Source organism: Hyaena hyaena, unplaced genomic scaffold (assembly GCF_003009895.1).
Source record: "Hyaena hyaena isolate Hyena2069 unplaced genomic scaffold, ASM300989v1 scaffold_296, whole genome shotgun sequence".
Classification (NCBI taxonomy): Eukaryota; Metazoa; Chordata; class Mammalia; order Carnivora; family Hyaenidae; genus Hyaena; species Hyaena hyaena.
This window is the reverse complement of record NW_024080931.1, coordinates 2,110,060-2,131,089: the sequence shown is the minus strand read 5'-3', so window position 1 is coordinate 2,131,089 and position 21,030 is coordinate 2,110,060. Positions and strand designations below refer to the sequence as shown.

At 49.9% G+C, this 21,030-nt stretch overlaps 1 protein-coding gene across 3 annotated transcripts; it reads right to left on the bottom strand.

Annotated features, from left to right (window-relative positions):
• Positions 1-552: 552 nt before the first annotated feature.
• On the bottom strand, positions 553-19,808 carry LOC120242103 (40S ribosomal protein S24-like). Of its 3 annotated transcripts, XM_039247630.1 has the most exons (5): positions 19,309-19,386; positions 10,269-10,395; positions 7,529-7,586; positions 4,603-6,875; positions 553-1,569 (listed from the first exon to the last, which is right to left on the bottom strand). In XM_039247630.1, the coding sequence occupies exons 4-5, from the start codon at positions 4,658-4,660 to the stop codon at positions 1,157-1,159; spliced, it is 471 nt and encodes a 156-aa protein (XP_039103561.1). In that variant the 5' UTR covers positions 4,661-6,875; positions 7,529-7,586; positions 10,269-10,395; positions 19,309-19,386; the 3' UTR covers positions 553-1,156. The 3 variants fall into 3 exon arrangements, with proteins under 3 accessions (XP_039103561.1, XP_039103562.1, XP_039103560.1); XM_039247629.1 differs by lacking the exons at positions 553-1,569; positions 19,309-19,386 and adding an exon at positions 19,685-19,808 and having other exon boundaries at positions 4,099-6,875; XM_039247631.1 differs by lacking the exons at positions 4,603-6,875; positions 7,529-7,586; positions 10,269-10,395; positions 19,309-19,386 and adding an exon at positions 3,304-3,485.
• Between the last annotated feature and the right edge of the window lie 1,222 nt (positions 19,809-21,030).

Genomic DNA, 21,030 nt, shown 5'->3' with positions numbered 1-21,030 from the left:
TTTTTATTTATTTTTTAAATCAATTAACATATTAAAGAGATCATCCTCTCCTTTCATCTCCATCTCAACAGGCTTGAGTGATCTCCTGCTGCTCCACCAAAACCTTGTCCACGTGTGAGGACCCACATCTCAGCGGATGCGTCACCATTACGCCAGTTTTTCCTGAACAAAACAATGGAGTCTCCTTTGACTCTCTCTCAGCCCACCTCTAAGCCAGGGAATGCCGACGGCTCCAACGTCAAATTCTATCCACACTCCAACTGACACATCATTGCCACTGATACCAACCCAGTGTGACCCACCACCTGGCCGGACGTCACCATCCTGGGGTCTGTTGTCATGGTAACAGAGGGGCCAGTGCCTGATCAGCTCATCATAAAGGTCACACCACCCGCCACCAGTCTTCTTGGCTGACCTGCACATGCGATCCACCCCATCCTCTTTCCCATCTCCTGTTCCTCTTCCCCCCTCACTCAGCTGTGGGCACAGCGGCTTCTGGCTGTTTTTGGATATTAAGCCCCCCCCCTCCCCCCCCCCGCGCAGAATGCTTTCCTCTCCTGGGGCTGCTGTAACACAGTGCCACCCACTGGGCGGCTGAGAGGACAGACAATCGTGGTGTCACAACTGAGGCGGCTGGAAGCCTGAGATCAGGTTATCTGCAAAGTTGGTTCCTTCGGGAAGTTCTGAAGGACAATCTGTCCAGGCCTCCTTCCCAGCTCCTGGGGGTTCTCCACAACCCTTTGCATCCCTTGGCGGGTAATCACATCATGCCAATCCCTCCTCCTGTCTCATAAGGTCATGCCCTGTCTTCAGTGCAGGCCTCTGCATCCAAATTTCCAGGTTTTATAAGGACACCAATCATTGGGTCAAGACCTACCCTACTCCAGTATGGCCTCATCTTCACTTCACATGCAAACACCTGATTTCAAGATAAGGCTGCATTCTGAGGTTCCACGTGGACATGAAGTGTGGGGGGTACAATACTGAACCCATGGTTTGTATATGTTTGTACTACATATACTGTGTCATGAATTTAGGTATCAACTTCCAGTGTTACTTGAAATTGTTACTTTCCTGTGTTTTTTTTTAAAGTTCTCAGTTTATTAATCGTCCCATGAAAAATCTGCAAAAGCACCAGATAGTCACTGCAGAATCTTTACTCCTTCTTTTTGCCAGCACCAACATTGGCTTTTGCATTTCCCCTGATTTTTTTCATTCTTTTCTTGCGTTCCTTTCTCTGTTTTCTTGATGTCTTTTTCTTCTCATACAGGCCATGTCTTGCAAGTCTATGTTTGGGTTCATTTTTCTTTGCATAATCCAAGGAATCATAATAAATCATGCCAAAGCCAGGTGTCTTGCCACCTCCAAAATGGGTTCTGAATTCAAACACAAAGATGACATCTGGTGTGGTCTTGTACATTTTGGCTGGTTTTTCCCGAATCTCTGTCTTAGGTACTGTTGCCTTTCCGGGGTGAAGAACATCAGTGACCATCTGTTTCCACTGAAGTAGTCGATTGGTCATGAACTTCCTGGTCTGGATAGTTGTGTCGTTCATGATGGCGGCAGAGCCTCAAGCAGCCAGGGAGGAAAAGAGCGTTACTTTCCTGTTTTGTTTTCCTAGTCCTTCCACCCACACATACAGCTATCCCTCTAAAACATACAGATATTTCAGACTATATGCACATATATATTTCAGACTGTATGTATATTTAAAAAATACATAATTGCCATATACATTTTCCTTTTCTCTCTTCACTGTACTCCATTTTTCCATGCTACTGTGAAAAGTCAATGAAATCTACACGTAGATAATCATGGTTCTGCTGAATCATTTCATTGCGGGTAAGGCCAACCACTTTTCCCAGAATCCCCATATTCCCGATTCTAGGTGACAACTCACCGGTGGTCTGAGTATCGAAAGCAGAGGTGAAGAGGCCCTAGGCTAGTGGTGGGGTCGCCATACAGACGGACAAACGCATAGCGGCTTATCTGGCAAAAAGCTTGCACCCAAAAGTTCTTACCAGCAGCCTGTCAATCAAGCATGGACCAAACCAAACACTAACTTTCCCCCTTCTGTTTTGGGAATAGATAAATAATCAGTGGCCATGCCTTCCACTCATGTCTCCATGACCCCCCAGTCATGGATCAGATTCCATGGTCAGAAACCCACAACTTTAGGTTTTCCACCCAGCCCCACAATGTCCCCCAAGCCACTGATTTAAACTGTCACGCTTGTTGAATGTCTCTGGTGCTTTGGCTCCCGTCTTCCAGCCACATTTGTATAAGGTATCATTTGCAGGCAAGCACCCATTCTCTCACTGTGGAAGACCAGGGATCTTGATTCCAGGACAACAGATAAAATGCTGCAGCTAAAAAAGCACATGGGCCTCTGAGCCTCTATTGCACTGTCGTCTGCACGGTTCTATCCTCCTGTGTGAGAAATGAGCACCTTCCTCATATCTGAGGTGGGATGTGGGTGATTTCTCTTATGTGGAGTTGAAGCCAAGAAATTCAGTAAGTGTTCACTTTTTATATTGTGATTAAAAACAGCGTACCTTTGTTTAGTCAAAAACAAGTGTGTCTGCATGTTGCCCAGAAAAACCTTACTCATTAAAAAAACAAAAACAAAAACACCTGTATACTAATGATGTAATTTACTTTTCAGTGGCTGGGAGATTTTATCAAAATATCCCATTTCACTTACGGGTAGTTAAATCTGTCTTGCTATTTTTCACAAGACAATTCTTAGTTGAAAGTCTCTTATCTTCCTGGTCATAATACAAGGTTCATTATGATTTTATGATTGTTTCCCTTCAGGTTAATTTTTAAAATTCATACATACTCAAGACTTTTGTCGTTAAGTTGACTGTAGTATTTTAAGAAGTCTAAGATAATGACTTTGTCAGTGACCTCCAGCCAAAGACCACCAGGACCACACCTGTAGTCAGAGAGGATCATTATTAGGTTGGGTGTGCTTTTGCAAATTCTTTGTTTAATGAAGAATCCATTTTATTATTTTTTTACATTACCTCCACACACAATATGGGGCTCAAATCCAAGTCCAAGACCAAGAATAGCACAATTTACTGACCTAATCAACTAAATGCCTGCAAATCCTTTTAAAGGTACTGAGGTGGCAATACCTTTCCCTTTGATGTCCAGCCCAATATGAGTTACACCCCATTTCATGACCAAACACTAACTTAGTCAAGAGTAACACCACAAACTTTTGTCCCATAGTTGGAATTCCTTTGAGGTACCTAGGAACTGTGGAACATTATAGAAACAATGAAGTGTTTTTACCTCTAATAAGGATGAAACTGAAGAGGCACCTAAGTCCAGAATTTACAGACGGCATATTTTGGCTGGCTGATCTGGCTGATATTAAGGGTACTGGCCTTTCCAGAGTTTACCTCCTGGAGGAGGGAGGAAAGCACCCCACTGATATTTCCACTACAATTACTGCTCATGGAAACATAATGGCAAACCTGAGTTATGACCAAAGCAATGTTCTTCGAAGTCATAATTAGCAACAAAATCAACCAAAGACACCAATAATGAGTCCCACCAATGCTAAACCAGTATCATCATTTTAAAAAGTTGATAATAAATGGGTGCCTGGGTAACTCAGCTGGTTAAGCATCTGACTTCAGCTCAGGTCAAGATCTCACAGTCCATAGGTCCAAGCTCTGCAATGGACTCTGTGCTGACAGCTCAGAGCCTGGAGCCTGTTTCAGATTCTATGTCTCCCTCTCTTTCTGCCCCTCTCCTGCTTGCTCATTCTATCTCTCTTTGAAAAATACATTTTAAAAAAATTTTTTAGGGGCGCCTGGGTGGCTTAGTCGGTTAAGCGTCCGACTTTCGCTTAGGTCATGATCTCGCGGTTCGTGGGTTTGAGCCCCGCGTCGGGCTCTGTGCTGACTGCCAGCTCAGAGCCTGGACCCTGCTTCAGATTCTGTGTCTCCCTCTCTCTCTGACCCTCCCCTGCTCGCACTGTCTCTCTCTCTCTCCTAGAAATAAATAAAACATTAAAAATAATAATAATAATAAAAATAAATAAATAAATAAATTTTTTAAAAACTAAAGAAAAAGACAGAGTTGATGTGAAAATACATCTTTCATTAATACAGCCGGAAAGAAGACTAGACACAGAATCAGATTATCCCAGTATCACAACAGAGAACAGAGAAGAATTTCCAACAATGAGGGGTCTCACATCATGAAAATTTAACAAGAACATTTTGAAATGTATAATTCAAAAGATTTTTTTTTTGTAAAAGTATACAAAGTTGTATGTACACAGCAACGACAGCCACATTTTTATCATCTTTGGATCTGAAAGACATCGTAACAGGAAAGAGACATGTCGGTCATAACCGTCTGATTATTAAGTCTGAGATAACAACATCTAGGTCGTACAGATATAGAGGACAAAGGCCACTTAAAACCATCAGTGTTCACATCAGTGACACAAACTAGGAATTCATACACTTAGGATCCCAATCAAGGAAGAGGCACTGGGAACTCAAAACTATATCCATAACATGAGAAGATTTCTCTCCCACCTGAATTTTCATGAGGAAAATACATGAAGTTGTATACCTGAAGATTTCTCAAAATTGTGTCCATTCAGGATCATCTCCATTGTACTGGCTCGCATTTTCAGTAAGATTTGAAATGCTTCCCCACACTGTGTCTGTGCTCACAGGTTCCTGAGATACCTGAAGGCTTTTCCATGGGTCTTACGTCCACATGTGTCTTCGAAGGGAAGAGGGAGAACTGAAGACTTTCATAAGGTTCTGCCCACTGAGGGTCATCACACGTACTTGCAGGTCTTTGGGACACTGGACGGTCTTACCAGAGTCCTTACATACAAAGGCTAACTCTCCACTGTGCCGCCTCATGTGTTCTTGAAGGGAGCGGTGATGTGTCAAGGTCTCTCCCCAGGGGGTTTCTTCATGTGCACTCAAACAGATAAGGAGAACCTGTACGCCTTCCCGCACCTCTTACATTCATAGGGTTTAATAGCGCTGTGTGTTTTTAAATGACCTTAAAAATTTTGCAGCTGACTGAAAGCTTTCCCACGCTTCGTACACTCAAAAGGTCTCTCCCCAGCGTGTCTGCAGGTGCGTTTGCAGGAGTGATGAACACCTACAGGCCTTCCCACACTGCTGACACTCATAACATCTTCCCTCAGTGTGAGTTCTCCTATGAACTTGCAGGTTGCAGGAGAGATAAAGGCGTTCCCACACTGCTGACATTCATAAGATCTCTCCCAAGCGTGAATCCTCATATGCGCTCCCAGGTTTGAAGGAGATGTGAAGGCTTTCCCACAGTGCTGACACTTGCAGGGCTTTGCCCCAGGGTGTCCATGCATGTACTCGCAGGTCTCCGTGATACCTGCAGGCTTTGCCACACTCCTCACATTCATAGGGTTTCACTACATTGTGCGTGGTCATGTGATATTCAAAAGGTGGGTGCGTCCTGAAAGTTTCCCCTCCCTCCTTATATTCCAAGTTCAGTCCCCTATGTGATATCTCTCAGTATGTACTACAAGGTTGCACTTACGACTGAAGGCTTTTCCACAGCGTTGACAGTTGTATGGTCTCTCCCTAGTGTGTGTCATCACATGTTCGCGCAGGTTCCAATGACACTTGAAGGCTTTCCCACACTGCTGACATTCGTACGGTCTTTCGCCACTGTGTGTCCTCATGTGTCCTCGCTGGGATGACTTATACTTGAAGGTTTTCCCACACTCCTGACACTCATAGGGCCTCCGCCCCGTGTGTATCGTCCCATGTTCTCGCAGATTCCAAACATACCTGAAGGTTTTCCCACACTGCTGACATTCATACGGTCTTTCCCCAGTGTGAGTCCTCATGTGTACTCGCAGGTATGACTGATGCCCGAACGCTCTGCCACACTCCTGACATTCATAGGGTTTTGCTGTATTGTGAGTGATCACGTGACGTTTAATATGATTAAGTTTCCGGAAAGATTTCCCACATTCCTTACATTCATAGGGTCTCTCCCCAGTGTGTATCCTCATATGTACTCGGAGGGTCTGGTGATGCCTGAAGAGTCTGCCGCACTCCTGACATTCATAGGGTTTCACCACATTGTGTGTGGTCATGTGACGTTCAAAATGTAGATGTTTCTCGAAAGTTGTCCCACACTCTTTACATTCCAATGGTTCATCCCGTGTGTGTCTTCTCACAGGTTCGAGAAAGGAGTGCTGATCAGGGAAGACTTTCCCCCATGGCTGATATTTATAGGGTTTCTCTGGAGCGTGGGTCCTCACATGTTTTCGCAGGCCTGATTTATATCGGAAGGCTCTCCCACACTTCTGACATTGAGAGATTCTCACCCCACTGTGAGTTCCCACGTGACGTATAAGGTAGGAGTGATACAAGAAGGTTTTCCCACACACATCACATGCATGGACTCTCTTTACACAGTCATTTCGCACATGACCCTGAAAGGAAGATGTGCAGGTTAAAGCTTTTCCACGTTTCTTGCACTCTAGAGATTTTTCAATACTGAGTCTCTTCGCATATGTCTTAGATGCCCTCCCGGTGTCCTGACCTTCACCAGATTTCTGTACAAGGTCTGCGTCCACATGAGGGCTGAGGCTCGTGATGGAGCTACAAGCTGGCTCACATTCCTCACCGGGACTAGGTTTGAGTCCTGGCTGAGATCTTCCCGGCTTCTCAAGGAAGGAACCGTCTGCGAAGGCTTCTCTACACTTAGCGCATTCACAGGATTTGCCTCCAGTGGGGCACCCTTCATGCACAGTAAGACTTGTAACCGGTTTCAGGGATTCTCCACGTTGATCTCCTTCAATACGTTCACAGACATCCTCCACCAAAGGACTTCTGTTCAAAATAGGAAGGCACATGGTTAGGGAATAATGATTATAAGCATTCTCTTTATTGGGGTGCTTGGATGGCTCAGTCGGTTAAGTGTCTGACTTCAGTTCAGGTCATGATCTCATGGTTTGTGGGTTCGAGCCCCGCATAGGGCTCTGTGCTGACAGCTAGCTCAGAGCCTGGATCCTGCTTCAGATTCTGTATCTCCCTCTCTCTCTGACCCTCCCCTGCTCATACTCTCTCTCTCTCAGAAATAAATAAAACATTTTTTGAAATGTTTTGAAAGCATTCTTTTTATTAATTAATGAAATATTGATGTTTGTCAATCATTATTGGACTACATAATGGACACTGTCAATGAATGGGTACGTTTGTGGCACTGTCTGCAAGGTTACAAAATGGTACAAGCTTACTGCTCTGGCTGAGGACTCGAATAGAGTCATAACATTCAGAGCTTCTCACATATAGTTTTCCCTGACCATTATTTCCAACTGACTTGTTTTTCAGATGATCAAGATCTAGAATGCATTCATAAAAACTTCGTCTTCTGAAAATTCTGACTACACAATAGTTGAGCTAGGTTTACTGCTGTTCTTTAATTTCAGGTTAGTCTCACAACTGCCAACATACCCCGTTCGTCCCTTGCAAGTGTCACTCACCTCAAATGCCCTTCCTGCGTTTGGCTCAGATCTCCACTGCTATGAAATTTCTGCTTGTCTACAAACACAGAACAGGAATCATTTTTGTAAACATTAGTATTTTCTCATCACTTGGGGTCTCATTCTGCAAAGTATTCTGCTGAGCCTTTGATCCACTCATATTACCCTGACTGAGAGAAACTACAAGAATTGGCAGCCTAATTGAATTTCTTGGAGATGACCTGATGTGTCAGGTAAGAAAACAGACCATGTTTGTTTCTATTCATATTCTGATCCTGAAATGTCAATGAACTTCATGAGGGAGAATGGTCACGTGACCAAAAAATTCTGAGGACTCTGGTGACTTGGGACTTTGGCAATTATAGAGAAAGTGTAGGAAATGGCACCCTGTGCATTGAGAAATACTTCAAAATAGATGGAGGATAATGTGGAGATAAGTATTACCAGAAAAGCCAAGTAGAAACAAACTGGGCAAGACACACACATCCACACCCTACCTCTGCAAGACAGAAAGACTGGCCACGTGGGCAACAATGGATGAAAAGTCCAACAGGGAAGCCAGATGAATGGGAGACATCACTCTGCTCATACAGCCACTGAGTCATGTTTCTAATGGACGTGTCCAAATCCCAATCCCTTCTCTAGACCCTGGTCCAACCAAGGGTTGGCCTCTTCAGAAGGGACATAGGCCCTCAGTGGAGCCCGCCTGCGCTGCGCCAGCTGCTACTAGGAGACTAGATGGTGTGGTTGCTGCCCTCCCCTGAGAAGAGCTCGGCAGGAGGGAGGATTTGAAGGGCACCAAGCAATCTGGAAGACGGGGGCTGACTTTAGTCCTGAAGGTCACTGATGACGGATAATTGTGGGACTTTTTATCATTCATTCATTCATTGTTTGGTAGAAGCACACTGACCTATATATTTGTGTCAGGTGCGTAACATGGGGATTCATCGATTACATATATTACAAAATGCTCACCATAAGTGTAATTGCTGTCACTATACAAAACTACAAAATTAATGACCATGTTCCCTGTGCTCTACTTTTCCTTCCCATGACTTACTTATTAAATAAGTACAAATCTGTACTTCTCAATCCCCTCCATCTATTACACCTGACCCTCCAACCCCTTCTAATCTCACAAACACCAATTTGTTCTTTAAATTTCAAGTCTGTTCAATTATCTGTTGTTTGTTCATTTTGTCATTCAGATTTCACATTTAAGTAACATGTTTTGTTTGTCATTCTATCTGACTTGTTTACTTAGTACAAACCCTCTAGGATGATCCATGTTGTCACAAATGGCAAGAATTGATCCCTTTCGTATTACTGAGGGATAGTCCCTTCTATCTCTATCTTCATTATCCATTCATCTGTTGATGAATAGCTGTGTTGCTTCCCTGTCTTGAGCAGAGTAACAGTACAGTGTGTCTGGGTGTGCACATATCTTATCGTGCTGGTGTTTTTTCCTTTGTGAACTACCCCAAAGTGGAATTACTGACTATATGGTACTGTTCTGTTTCATTTTGTTGTGGAAATTCCAAACTGTTTGCCAAGATGGCCGCACTTATTTAAATCCCACCAATGATCAGTTTCCTCTTCTCCACATCCTCACCAACACTTGAATTTCCAGGCCTTTTGATAGTAGCCATTCTGGCCGCTGTGAGGGACAGCTCCCGGTGGTTCTGATGTGCATTTCCATGAGGATTAATGGTATTGAGCAGCTTTTCATGTGTCAAGGGGCCATCTCTATATTTTCTGTGGGAAAATTTCTGTTATGTTCCTCTTTCAATTTCTTACTTTTCTTTCCGTTTCCCTTACCTGAAGGGATGATTACACAAAAAGAATACTAAGGTTGATGTCCATGAGTTTAGCACCTCTGTTCTGTCCTAAGATGTGTATGGGTTTCAGTCCTACACCAGGTGTTTCATCCATACTGAGTTTACAAAGCTGGTCCAGTTTCATCTCCTTGAAGGTAGCTGCCTCATTTTCCCAACACCATTTATTGAACAGTCTTTTCCCCATTTTATATTCTTAGCTCCTTCTTTCTAGATTTTTTTAACCAAAGAAACATGGGTTTATTTCTGGACTCTCTATTCTGTTGCTTTGATCTCCGTGTCCATATTTGTGCCAGTACTATACTGTTTTGTTTACTATAGTTTGAACTCTGGGACTGTTATATTTTTAGCTTAGGTATGCTCTTTCAAAATAGTTTTGTTTATTTGGAATCTTCTGTTTTTATACAAATTTTAGAATTTCTTGCTCTAGTTCCTTGAAAAATGCTACCCATATATTAATTGATACAGATTGCACTGAATGTGTATAGTGCTTTTCATAGTATGGGCATTTTCAACAAAATTAATCCATAGAATTCATAACAATGGCATAGATTTCCCTTTATTTTGTCATCTTCAAGGTCTTTCATTAAATGTTTTATAACTTCCAGAGTACAGATCTTTCAACTTCCTTGGTTACTTTTAACATACTACTGTATTGTTTGTGAACTAATTGAACATGTATTTGTTTGCTTAATTTTTCAGTTACTTGGGTAGTAAGTACAGAAATGCAACAGGTTGTGGAATATTAATTTCTGTTCTGCAACTATTCTAAATTTATTTATCACTTCTAATACTATTTGGTGAAGTCTTAAGGATATTCTATAGAGAGTTTCATAGGATTTGCACATATCAACCTTTTCAACTCCCTCCTTAAAAGACCAGAGAAGGGACGGGGCCATCCTTACCCACAGCAGACAGGTTCCTGCACGTCTCCAGCATCACATCTCTGTAGAGCTTCCTCTGACCTCGATCCAGCAAAGCCCACTCGTCTGCAGTGAACTTCACAGCCACATCCTCAAAGACCACAGAGTCCTGAAACATACCACACACTCTACTGCAGCAAAGCTCCATCCTCACCTGTGTGTTTCAGAGGATGAAGGGTGACAGGCAGGGAGCTGCTCTCCATTCATTCCTAGGACCCATGAGTCACACGTGAGTAGGAAGTGACAACACGCAAGATCCCCCACAGTGCACGTAGTGATGGGAAGGGCGAACGTGAAACACATGGTGAGGAAAAGAGCTGACATAGACTTACACATGCTCAGTATACTGAGTTATTTGTACTGAGGCAGATCTGAGCAGACCAGTACAATACAGACTAAAACGTGAAATATTCACGCAGACAACACAGAAATCAGAGGACACACGTTTTTCTTGCTCAAACATGATCCTGCCCCGTCAGCTCCATGAACTGAAACAATAATGTCAGGATGTTGTGGGCACTGAGATCCCAGTGCTGCTCTCACCCTGGAAGGGACAAGGTCAAGAAGCCTGGGTGAGTCACCTCTCTTCTGAAAAAGGCACACATGACTCTTTCCCCAGATTAGCTGAGCTTTGGGATTGGACACAGGCCAGGGCCCGGTTCCTTTTAACAGCAGGTGTATAAGACGAGTTCAGGGCCTCAAGAAACCAGGAAACCAGCCAGACCTCTGAAACATTTAACCCAGGGCTCAGAATTCAAGAAAAAGGGCACCAGAAGGAAGAGTCCCTAGGGATTGATGGGGACAGAGCCACCGGTCACTTTAACAGAGAAGGAAACATCACAGTGAATGTGCCACGTTGAGGCAACACACCTGAGCAATGGAAGGCTACAGAGCAAAGCAAAGGGCCCAGTGAGCACACAGCTGAATGCACACAGGCTCCTAAGGGACCTGCCTCGACCAGGCCACTGTCCCTAACTCACCGCTGGGTACTTACAACCAGGCGCAGGTCCAACATGGGGCGCATCCCAAAGGTGTCCACGCCCCCCTCGTGCCCCCCATAACCACAGCCCCCCAGCACCGCCTCCCGGCAGCAGGTCTCTCCTTTGCTACCCTGCCCGCTGCTCCCGTGCAGGGGACTCAGCACACCCCCAGCTCCTCTGTCCGCCTCGGGGGGACTCTCTCACCCCCTGAGCTGCGGCCTCCACCTCATCGGGTCGCCCCACATTTGACGGCCTTCACAGGGACCCTCTGCTGTCCTGGGCCTCTCCCGGGACGTTCTAGGAATTTCCGGGGAGTTTCCCGTGTGGGCTGGCTCTAGTACAATCTGGGCACTTGACAACCTCCACCTGAGGGTGCTCCTTGGCGAGGATCCCAAGCCCCAGGGGAGTCTATGGGACCGCCCTCTCCCCCCAGGCTGAGGGGTTCCCCTCCCGCCCTTCAGGGGGATCCCTGCCTCCCTCTCCTTTCCTTTGGCCCTTTGGCAGGAGTGACCACAGTGCTTGTCGGGCACCCTACTTTCTCTATCCGAGGGGGCTCCCCGGGATGGTCTGAAGGTCGGAGGGGAACAAGGTCGGACCATTCGGGGCGGTGTGGGCGAATGACCCTTCCCCTCCTCCCCTCTCTGTTCCCAAGGTCTGTTCCCAACGAGCGGCACAGCTGGCAATGGCAGCTCGGCCGGGGTGACCGCACACGTGTGAAGGGTCAGCTGGGACCCGGTGCTGCCGGTGTCGCCGCCCTGCTTCTGCCGGGTCCCCCTCAGCCCCTCAGTCCCCGTGTCTGCAGCTGCTGACTTGATCTACAAGCAGACACCTTCCTCCACGGCTGAGGGCGGAGTCCTCCCCTCCTTTCTGCACAAGTGCAGTGAGAATCTGTTCTCCTTGTAACAGGACATGGCTGCACACACTGGTCTCTTTACCAAGGCTCGGACTGGAACGTCCGATTTGACGGAGAGCCGCACAGACTCGGAAAATAGCAGACAGCTCGGCGGCTTTAAGGTGGACTCTGTGGAGGCCATCGAGCCCCCCCGGAAATGCTGGCCTGATGTCCCGCTGACAGGGTCCCAGCAGCCTCACCAGATGAGTAAGGAACGTCAGCTCCCGGCAGGTGCCGGAAACCTCAGGATAGTTTGGGGACCTCGAGAAGAGGAAATCACATAAATCTACATGTCATGTCTGATGACAAAGACTTGGCTTCTCTTGTGGCCTCGAGAGGCTATTAAAAGTTCAATGTAGAGATTCCTTATAAAAACTTTGAGCAAAGGAGGTTTTTTGAAAAACTTCTATGGCCAATCACTGTTTGTTGAGCTTTTGTATTAGGCCATTTTGTGAAAACTCGACGTGTTTTACAAATCAATTATCCTCGATTTTGCTATCTCTGGAAATGAGAGAGAATTCAGAGACAAAATAACCATGTTTACATAACACATCTTTGTAGGTATTAGACTTTGATAATATTCCTTACAAACTAGATTAAGTCCTGAATTCTTCGGGTTTCCCCAAATATCTGGCTACAGCTCTCCATACTAGAGTCCCATCTTCCATTCTCTTGATTTAACGTCATTAAAAACCCAAACTGCCCTTTTCCCTAAAATCCTAAAAACTGCTCCTGAACAACTTGAGGTCAGCCTCAGAGAAGCTGCCATATAGCTCACGTACAGACAATCTCCTTGCTTGTTACTCTGCGGGGAGAATAACAGGCCCCAGGGACAGAGGATTATTTGAACGGGTGGAAGATGGGAAGGGCTCCCCAACAGTTGCAGGACTCCACCATCACCTTGACCAACTGCATGATGGCGATTTCAAAATCACTCCCTAAAAGCCATGGCATACCCCACACTCCACAGGATTAACTAATCCTTTGTGGGAATAATGGATGGTGTCACATTCATTATCGTGGACTGGATGATGCACTTGGGGAAGCTCTTCTCTTCCAGGACAAGTATGTCTGATTGCCAACTATTCCCATAATTAGGATATAGTTACAGGGAGTCATCAGGTGCCCCTGGATGTCCATAAGCAATGACAGCAGGGCAGTGGCAGAGAAGGGCACCTAGGACACAGGGTCTGGGTAGACTGGTATCTAAGGGACAAAATGAATTGTCAGTCTCCCAGACAATAAGTGAGTCCAGTGGATTTAACTGTATTAGAAACCAGTAGGCACACAAATAGAAAGTTCCAGCATGTGTGACCATGACCTGAATGATGGAGGAGTTTTCTAACAGAACAAAAGAAGGTCGTCTACACAGGAAGAGACGGGGAAGTTCAAGTGCACTAACAATGTGAGGGGTCCATCCATGCAGACACAGAGAGGTGATACACCCTGACCGGGAGAGAACACTCACAACACGCAGAAATGAAACAGCACGAATGTCCACAGGACGTGAAGGAAACAGAACATCAGGAAGCAGACGTGTGAGTTACAGGGGACAACACGCTGGAAAGGTTTCCACAGAAGAGGGATCCGCCCAGGAGAAATGCTCAGCCCCAGGGGAGTCAGAAAATCCAATGTGACATCAAGGACACCCCATGTCACACACTCAAGCTGGACACAGGAAGCCACAAGTGACAGGACCCAGCACCGACGTGAGGCTCGCACTCTGCACCTGTTTCCTGTTAACCTGTAACTGACTCGCGAGCTGCAATATGCAGTCTACGGGGCATTTACCCCAGAGACGAGGCCACACTGCTGGCAGCAGCAGAGCCGACAGAAGGAAAACATGAACTGGGGACCCCCACACCCCAGCATCTAGGATTGAAGGGGTTCACCAGGCAACCCGAGCCCTAGGGACCCGCCCGAGTGACACAGACGAGCCCTGGGAGCCCCACGGCAGCCACGACATCACCGGTGGCACAGCTGACAATCCCCCATCACACCTGCAACAGAGACCCAGGCAAGTGACTCGCTGCTTGGGGGTGACCACACGGAAAGCTGCGGAAAGAGGTGAAGAGCCAAAAATTAAGTCCTCCATTAAGAGAAACCTCGGGCTGCACGTAGCCCCAGTCCCAGTCCCAGGAAACGCCTCAGACTGCTCAAGGCTAAAGCCATCCTCAGACCGCCCTCAGTTCAGTTAATCAAAAAGAAAAAGAAACATTCCTGTGGTCTGAGTCAAGGCTGGGAACTGCAGATACAAACTAGCCAGCTTCTCACCCCTTGTCTGAACCCCATGTGGGCCCTCTGAACTCACCTCACAATTGGTCATTTTCAAAGGATTCTTAAAGTCATGACTGGGTCCCACCGAAAGGAATGAACACCTCACAGACACTGAATCGTCGAAGCTGTAATTGTAATTGGTGCTTATGTGATGATGCTACGTGTACTGTAACACCCCCGTCCCTTACTCCTTAAAAACCCTGTTCGCTATTGTTCTTGGCTTCACCTTGCTGCCATGACACCGGCAGGCGGGTGAGCCCCTGCTTGAGCTTGTAATAAAGACCCTTTTGTACTTGCATCGGTGCCGGCTCCTTGGAGGTCTCTGGGACTCGTGATTCGGGCACAACAGAGGTATGGCTGAAGGACAAATCCTGACTGTGTCACCCATGCTGGACACCAGGGGCAGCGAGAGCCTCTCAGATCAGCCGCCCACGGCACCCACACAGCACACAGCGCCCCACGGCAGAGGGTCAGGCCCGGTCCCACATGGGGACTCAGCTCTCCCTGCTGACACGGGTCCACCGGGGAGGTCTGAGGGGACCCCGAGCCCCAAGGGGACTAAACCCTGAGCTCCACACACCCTGGCCCCCTCCTCGGGAGCTCCAATTCTCACGAGGGAGGAAACCCTCCCAGGCTATGATCTGACCCCTAACGCTCTGTGTTCATGACCCTCCCACCAGCAGTTGACCCCGAGGAGCCTTCCCTCAGTCTCACCTGCACAGAATTTGTTTCCACAGATGCCACTTAGCCCCTCAGCCCCACGGATGATGCCAACACCAGTCCTCGGGAGACCCCCCCACCCAGGGCGACCCCAAGTCACCCCCTGCACTGCGTCTCCTGCTCGGGCCCTGCGACCTGTCTGGGCGGCCACAGCGCCTTCCACACTCGTCCCGGGGGCTGGAGGCCACCTGCAGGCGAGAGAGACCCCACACACCTTCCCTCACCTCCCACCAGGCCCAGCTCGGGGGGCCACTGGTCCCCAGCCCAGGGGAGACCCCGGCTTTCAGCGCCCTGGGTCACCTGAGTGACCTGAGGACCCCAACCTGGCGTGGGGACAACCGGGTGCAGCATCGCGGCCTCCACCCTGCGCTCAGGGCTACAGTGGGAGCGGCGGCCCCAGGGCTCTGGGCGGGCCACGCGAATGGAAGCGGTTTCTCCCTTTCAGAGAACAGGGACCTGGTACCCTTACACGTGACCTGTCTCAGTTCACAGGATGTGTGTGGTCTGTGACTCCACCCAGCTGCCATGGAGGTGCGGCGCCCCCGCCTGTGCCCCCAACCCTAAGGGAGAAGGGCGATTTCTGTCCTGAGACACGTGTCCCCAGGGAACATTCTCTGGATGAAGCCCAGAGTGACCGAGTCAGCAGGGACACGAACGACCTGACACCCTTACTACCCTCTGCTCTTAAGGGTAAGGAAGGAGGCAGAAACTCATGTGTTTACACCTGCTGAACTTGAGGCTGTCGGAAGACAGGGCCATTGGCGCTGAGCTGGACAGGGACTGCGCTGTTCATAGGGGACAGGTGACACCAGATGCCTACTGAGCCCTGTGCTCCCGGGAAAACCTCAGGGGCAGGAGGAAGGCAGCCCCTCCCCCACCCCGCTGGGGTCTGGGAACCAGCAGGCTGCAGACAGGGCCCCTCCCCCGTCAGACCAGGAGAAGCCTCCCAGGGACGTCCCCGGGTTCACCCACGACAGGGCCCCGCGCGCCCCCCCCCCCAATCCACACTGTGCCGCACCCACCATCAGCTCAGCTGCGCGTCCCCATGACCAAGGGGCACAACGTGCCGGCTGCTCCCCCGCTGGTTTGGCTTCTCTCCTCCTCCGGACCCTGGACATGGGCCTGTCTCAGCCTGAGCCCCACACAGCCCCTCCTGGGGACACGGGGACAGGCTGGCCTCAGGGAACGTGCGCGTCAGCACCACACCTGCTCACGCCTGTGTCCTTCCCCCTCTCCCCCCTTTCACACGACTCCTGAGACGCTCAGGTCTTATGCCCACAGCGTCCTGCCTGTCGCCGCAGCCGCTGCCCCTGCACGGCCCCTGCCCCTGGTGCAACAGCCCCCCCCAGCCCCTCCCCCCTTTGCAATCATTCTGCTCAATACACGTCTCTCCTTACTCACTTCGGATTTTCCCTTGGATTTCCCCTTTGACGCCGGTTTGAGCAACTGTCCACCACCGCCCCTTTCCTACCCAAACGTTACCCAGGCCACTGCCCCCCCCACGGGCCCTGAACTGCGGGGGGCCCACACTCCGAGCACCCACTGAGCTGAGGAACAAGGCCCTGGGGGCCTGAGCCCAGGAGGCCTTCCTCCACCGCAGGGGCCCAGCCTGACGCGGGCCTTCCTGCCCATCCCCCTCTCACAGAACAGCCAAGCCCGGTTCTGTCTCACTGGAGGGTCCCTGACATGGGAGCCGGTCCCTGGTGGAAGTGGTTGTGATAAATCGTCCTCAGCCAGGCGCAGATTTGAGGTCATTTCCCTGGTCTGTCACTGGGTAGATAGACCCCAAGTCTACATGCTTGTACCCACAGACTTTTGCCACACGTTTCCCTAAGCTGTCACTTTCAGCTTTCTCCTTAACTCATCAAGTGACAAGAACCTGACCCTGCAGCAATAGTGACCACCCTCCCCAGACCTCCAGGGGCCCAAACTGCTGGACCCACACACGATGAGGAGGCTTCCCCTTGGAAATATCCTTCCCAGTCCTAACCCAGAGGAGCCGATCCACCCTCCCTCTGGGGACTCAGACTCTGGAAGTCATTCCCTGTGATCCCCTGAATCCGCATCTGCTGCTAATATAGTTTTCTTCCTGCAACTACTGAGGGTGGAACAGTTTCTGACTCACCAGGGAGCTGATGTGGTTTTGGGGGGCTGGTGAGGATCAAGAAAAAATTCTTGAGACGTCTTTAGTGCAAAAAGATGTTTCACTACAGCACTGGGCCATGACCATGGGCAGAATGAGCTGCTCTCAGTTGTGAGGAGGGACGGGACGGATCATAGGAGATATTGCATCCTATGGAGGGGAGGGTGATATTGGGGCTCCAGGAAGTTGAGTCTGTAGGTTTCTGGAAATTGCTCTGTTTCCTTGTAATTTCCTAAAACATTTTTTCTTTTTTTTTTTTTTAATTTTTTAATGTTTTATTTATTTCTCACAGAGAGACAGTGTAGCAGGGGAGGGTCAGAGAGAGAGAAAGGCACAGAAATGGAAACAGCCTCCAGGCTCCGAGCAGTCAGCACAGAGGCCGACGTGGGAACCCAGGAACTGTGAGATCATGACCTGAGCCGAAGTTGGACCCTTAAGCGCTTAACCGACTGAGCCACCAGGTGCCCCCCTAAGACATTTTAAGTGGATGGAGACCCACATCCGGCTTGACTGCTCTCAGTCAGTTAACTGCTGTGGGAAACAAAGGCAGAAGGAAATGGCAGATAAAATTAAATTTCCTCACAATCTACAGCCCATTGACAAATATTTGAGGTTGGCTGAGTAAAAGCATCAACAGGAACTCCCTCAGTCTTAATGTTAATGGTTTGTTAGAGAAAAAAACATCCTTAGCGTGACAAGACCTAGTTGCCCCAATCCTGGGGGTCTTCTTTAGCATATGAAAATCTCTTTGGAAACTTCCCCTGGGCGAGGCCACCCACAACCCCACAGTATAAACCAGTCTCTCCCCAAGTCCCAGGACAGCTCGCCAGCCCTGGTGTCCTGTCTCCCAGCTCTAACAGGTTCACCTTTTTGCACCAAAGAGGTCTTCAAGAACTCTTCCTTGACCTTCGACTTTGGACCCCACTACCCCACCATCACCCCAAAAACCTCATTAACCATTTGTTTCCCTCTGTCCTTCATTCCTGCGCAGCTAAGACAGGCTGAGGACGGTCACACCTTCCCCACCTGCTGGGAGTGGGGGGTGCGTCCTTAGCTTCTGCTGTGCCCACAGCTTGCCTGTTTCCCACGTCAGTGAGCAGGACTCAGGTTGGCTGGGTGACGGGTCCACCGTGGGTCCCCCCGCAAGCCCAGCGGGTGACGGGTGCCCAGAAACAGCAATCGTTTTAGGCCCCCCGCTCTCCTCCCACATCTACGCCTCCCCGGCTCCACTACCCAGTACACTCCTTGCACAACTTCCTGGTCCGGGTCTGAGTTACAACGAAAGGGAAAAACAAAAAAACAACCTCAGCCCCGAAGACTTTAAGGGACAGCGGGGCCGCAGAGGCTGACCGTCCCCCCCAGGCCAGGACACAGCCAAACCGGGGAGACTCCGTGCCGTGTGCAGAGTGACCAAGCCCCGCACTCCCGCCCCGGCCGCGCAGCCCAGGCCCCCGTGCGCGTGCGCCTGCTCCCTCCGCGCGCGCGGCCCCGGCCCCACGGCCACACCGCCCGCTGCCGGATCCTAACGCCCGCGTCCCAGCCCCGGGGGCGGCGCCGGCCTCCCGACCAGCAACCTGCTCGCGTGCTTCCTAGACACGCGTTCCAACTCGGTCTGCGCCCCCTCAGGCCCGCCTCGTCTGCCCCCGACAAAGCCCCGCTTTCCGACTATTCACCCTCACCCTCCGTACAAGAAACCCACCCGTCCCCGCTGGGGAGCCGCCGAGTCGGAAGCGGTTCCCTGTGGCCTCCTTACTGCTGCACATAGTGTCCTTCAGGTGACAGCTCACCTGGGTAGTGTCTACCTGTCCCCCCGAGGGGCAAACTCCCTCTGGTTAGCTCTTCTCGCAGGCTCCCCGAACCCAGGCCTCCCCCGTGTCCGCTCCCCCACCTCCTTCCCCAGTTCCATCGGCCCAGGACCCAGGTGCGACCCCTGGGGACGGGGACACCCCGCCGCGGCCGCTTCCACCTGGTCCCGGCTGGTCCCGGCCTCCCCTCCGGCCGCGCACTCACCATCTCGGGGGCGCCCTGCTCCGCCGCCCCACCCGCACCTGGGGCTGCGCAGGACCCGAGTGCGCCAGCTGTCCCGCTCGGAGCCACGCCCACCGGGCTCCTGCTCGCGCCTGATTGGATGTTTTTCACGCCCCGGGCCCTCATTGGGCGGTGCTTCAGTCTCTACGGCCTGATTGGACGGCGTTCCGAAGATAACTCCCCCGGATCCTGATTGGACATTACCGAGCCTCCGCACTTCCGCACGGGGATAGGACAGCCTGCGGCCCTTCACGTTCTGATTGGAGGCTAAACCTGGCACCGCCCGTGTGGACGCAAATTGGGCAGATCCTCCCATGCCCCGCCTCCTGCCCCCTGAGTGACGGGCTGCTGTACACACTTGTCCGATGCACTTGCACGGAAGTTGCTCTCCACGGAATGCGCTCCGGGCAGGCTGAGCAGCTCGCCTCGTCCTCCGTCCCGGGAATCCCCCTCACTTTCTGCGCGGAACCTCCTGAGTCCGGCGTCGGATTGGCGCGCGATAGAACAGAAGGGTCTAGTGACGCTTGTGTTCGTCGTCCACACGGGGTGACGGCGCACCTGTCCCATCTGTGTCGGGACAGCTCACTGGCGGAGCGCAGGGGCGGCTCAGAGCCTGCAGCCTGCTTCGGGCTGCGTCTCCCTCTCCCTCTGCCCCTCCCTGTCTCTCAAAATAAATGACCGTTAAAAAAAAATTGAAAAATAAAAGAGTGAGAAGAACAGCTCCCTGACCTGTGACCTCACCTAAGGGGATACAGGTCGGTCTCCCCGGACCCTCTGAAAGCGTGAGGCCCCGCCCTCTGAACCAAACTCCACTTCTCAGGCCTCAGGTCAATAAAAGTGCCTGGATCCTCAGCCACCAAGGGAGTGGGACCCCCGCGGCCCCAGCCGGGCACAGCCACACGTTACAATGCTCAGGTGTACGTTTTATTATGCAAGGAAAGTCACGGCAGATCCAGTGTGTAATCAGTGTCCGTGAATGAGGAATGTAAAAGACTCCAATTCCTTCTTCGGGTGGTGTGTACATGTGGCACAGCTCTGAGAACATACAAAAATAAAAACTAAAAAGAACACTGAGTTTTACTCTTAGAAATGTGAGTCCTATGGTATGTGACTTATATCTCTATTTTCCAAAATAAATTTAAAGGTCACAATAGCCATGAGATCATGCCTCCTGGGCACTGTTGAAATTCTTGACATCTCCGTGGATTTGCCTCCTCTGCCTGTTTTATGTAAGTGGACTCACACCATGTGGCCTCGTGTGGCTGGTGTCTTCCATGTGGTAGAATATCTTCATGACTTGTTCACGTGCATGATGTGTCCATGCCTCCTTTCTGGGGCTGAACAACCGTCCGTCCTGTGTGTATGCTGCACCCTGTTCATCCATCCATGCACTGGGGGGCTCTTGGGACGTTTCCCTCTTTTGCGGGGTCAGCACAGTTGTGCACCCGGCATTCGTGTGCACACATCTGAGTGTTTCAGTTTAAGTAGGACTCGATTACGTAGGTCACATTGGAATCTGTGTTTCACTTTTTGAAGAAGCACCAAACTTTTTTCCACGTCAGCTGCCCCAGTTGACATTCCCACCAGCCAAGCACAGGGTTCCAATATCTCCACATCCTGATGCCGCTGCTTCTCTGGATTCTGGCTCCGCACCGTCCTCGTGAGTGGGAAGTGGCATCTCGTCGTGGTTCTGACTTGCATCGT

Coding starts and splice junctions, on each gene's coding strand:
- LOC120242103 (XM_039247629.1), bottom strand. CDS start 10,302: ATGCTGGAGACGTGCAGGAACCTGTCTGCTGTGG. Junction 7,587..10,268: donor CAGGAACCTGTCTGCTGTGG/GTAAGGATGGCC, acceptor CTGTGTTTGTAG/ACAAGCAGAAATTTCATAGC. Junction 6,876..7,528: donor ACGCAGGAAGGGCATTTGAG/GTGAGTGACACT, acceptor TATTTTGAACAG/AAGTCCTTTGGTGGAGGATG.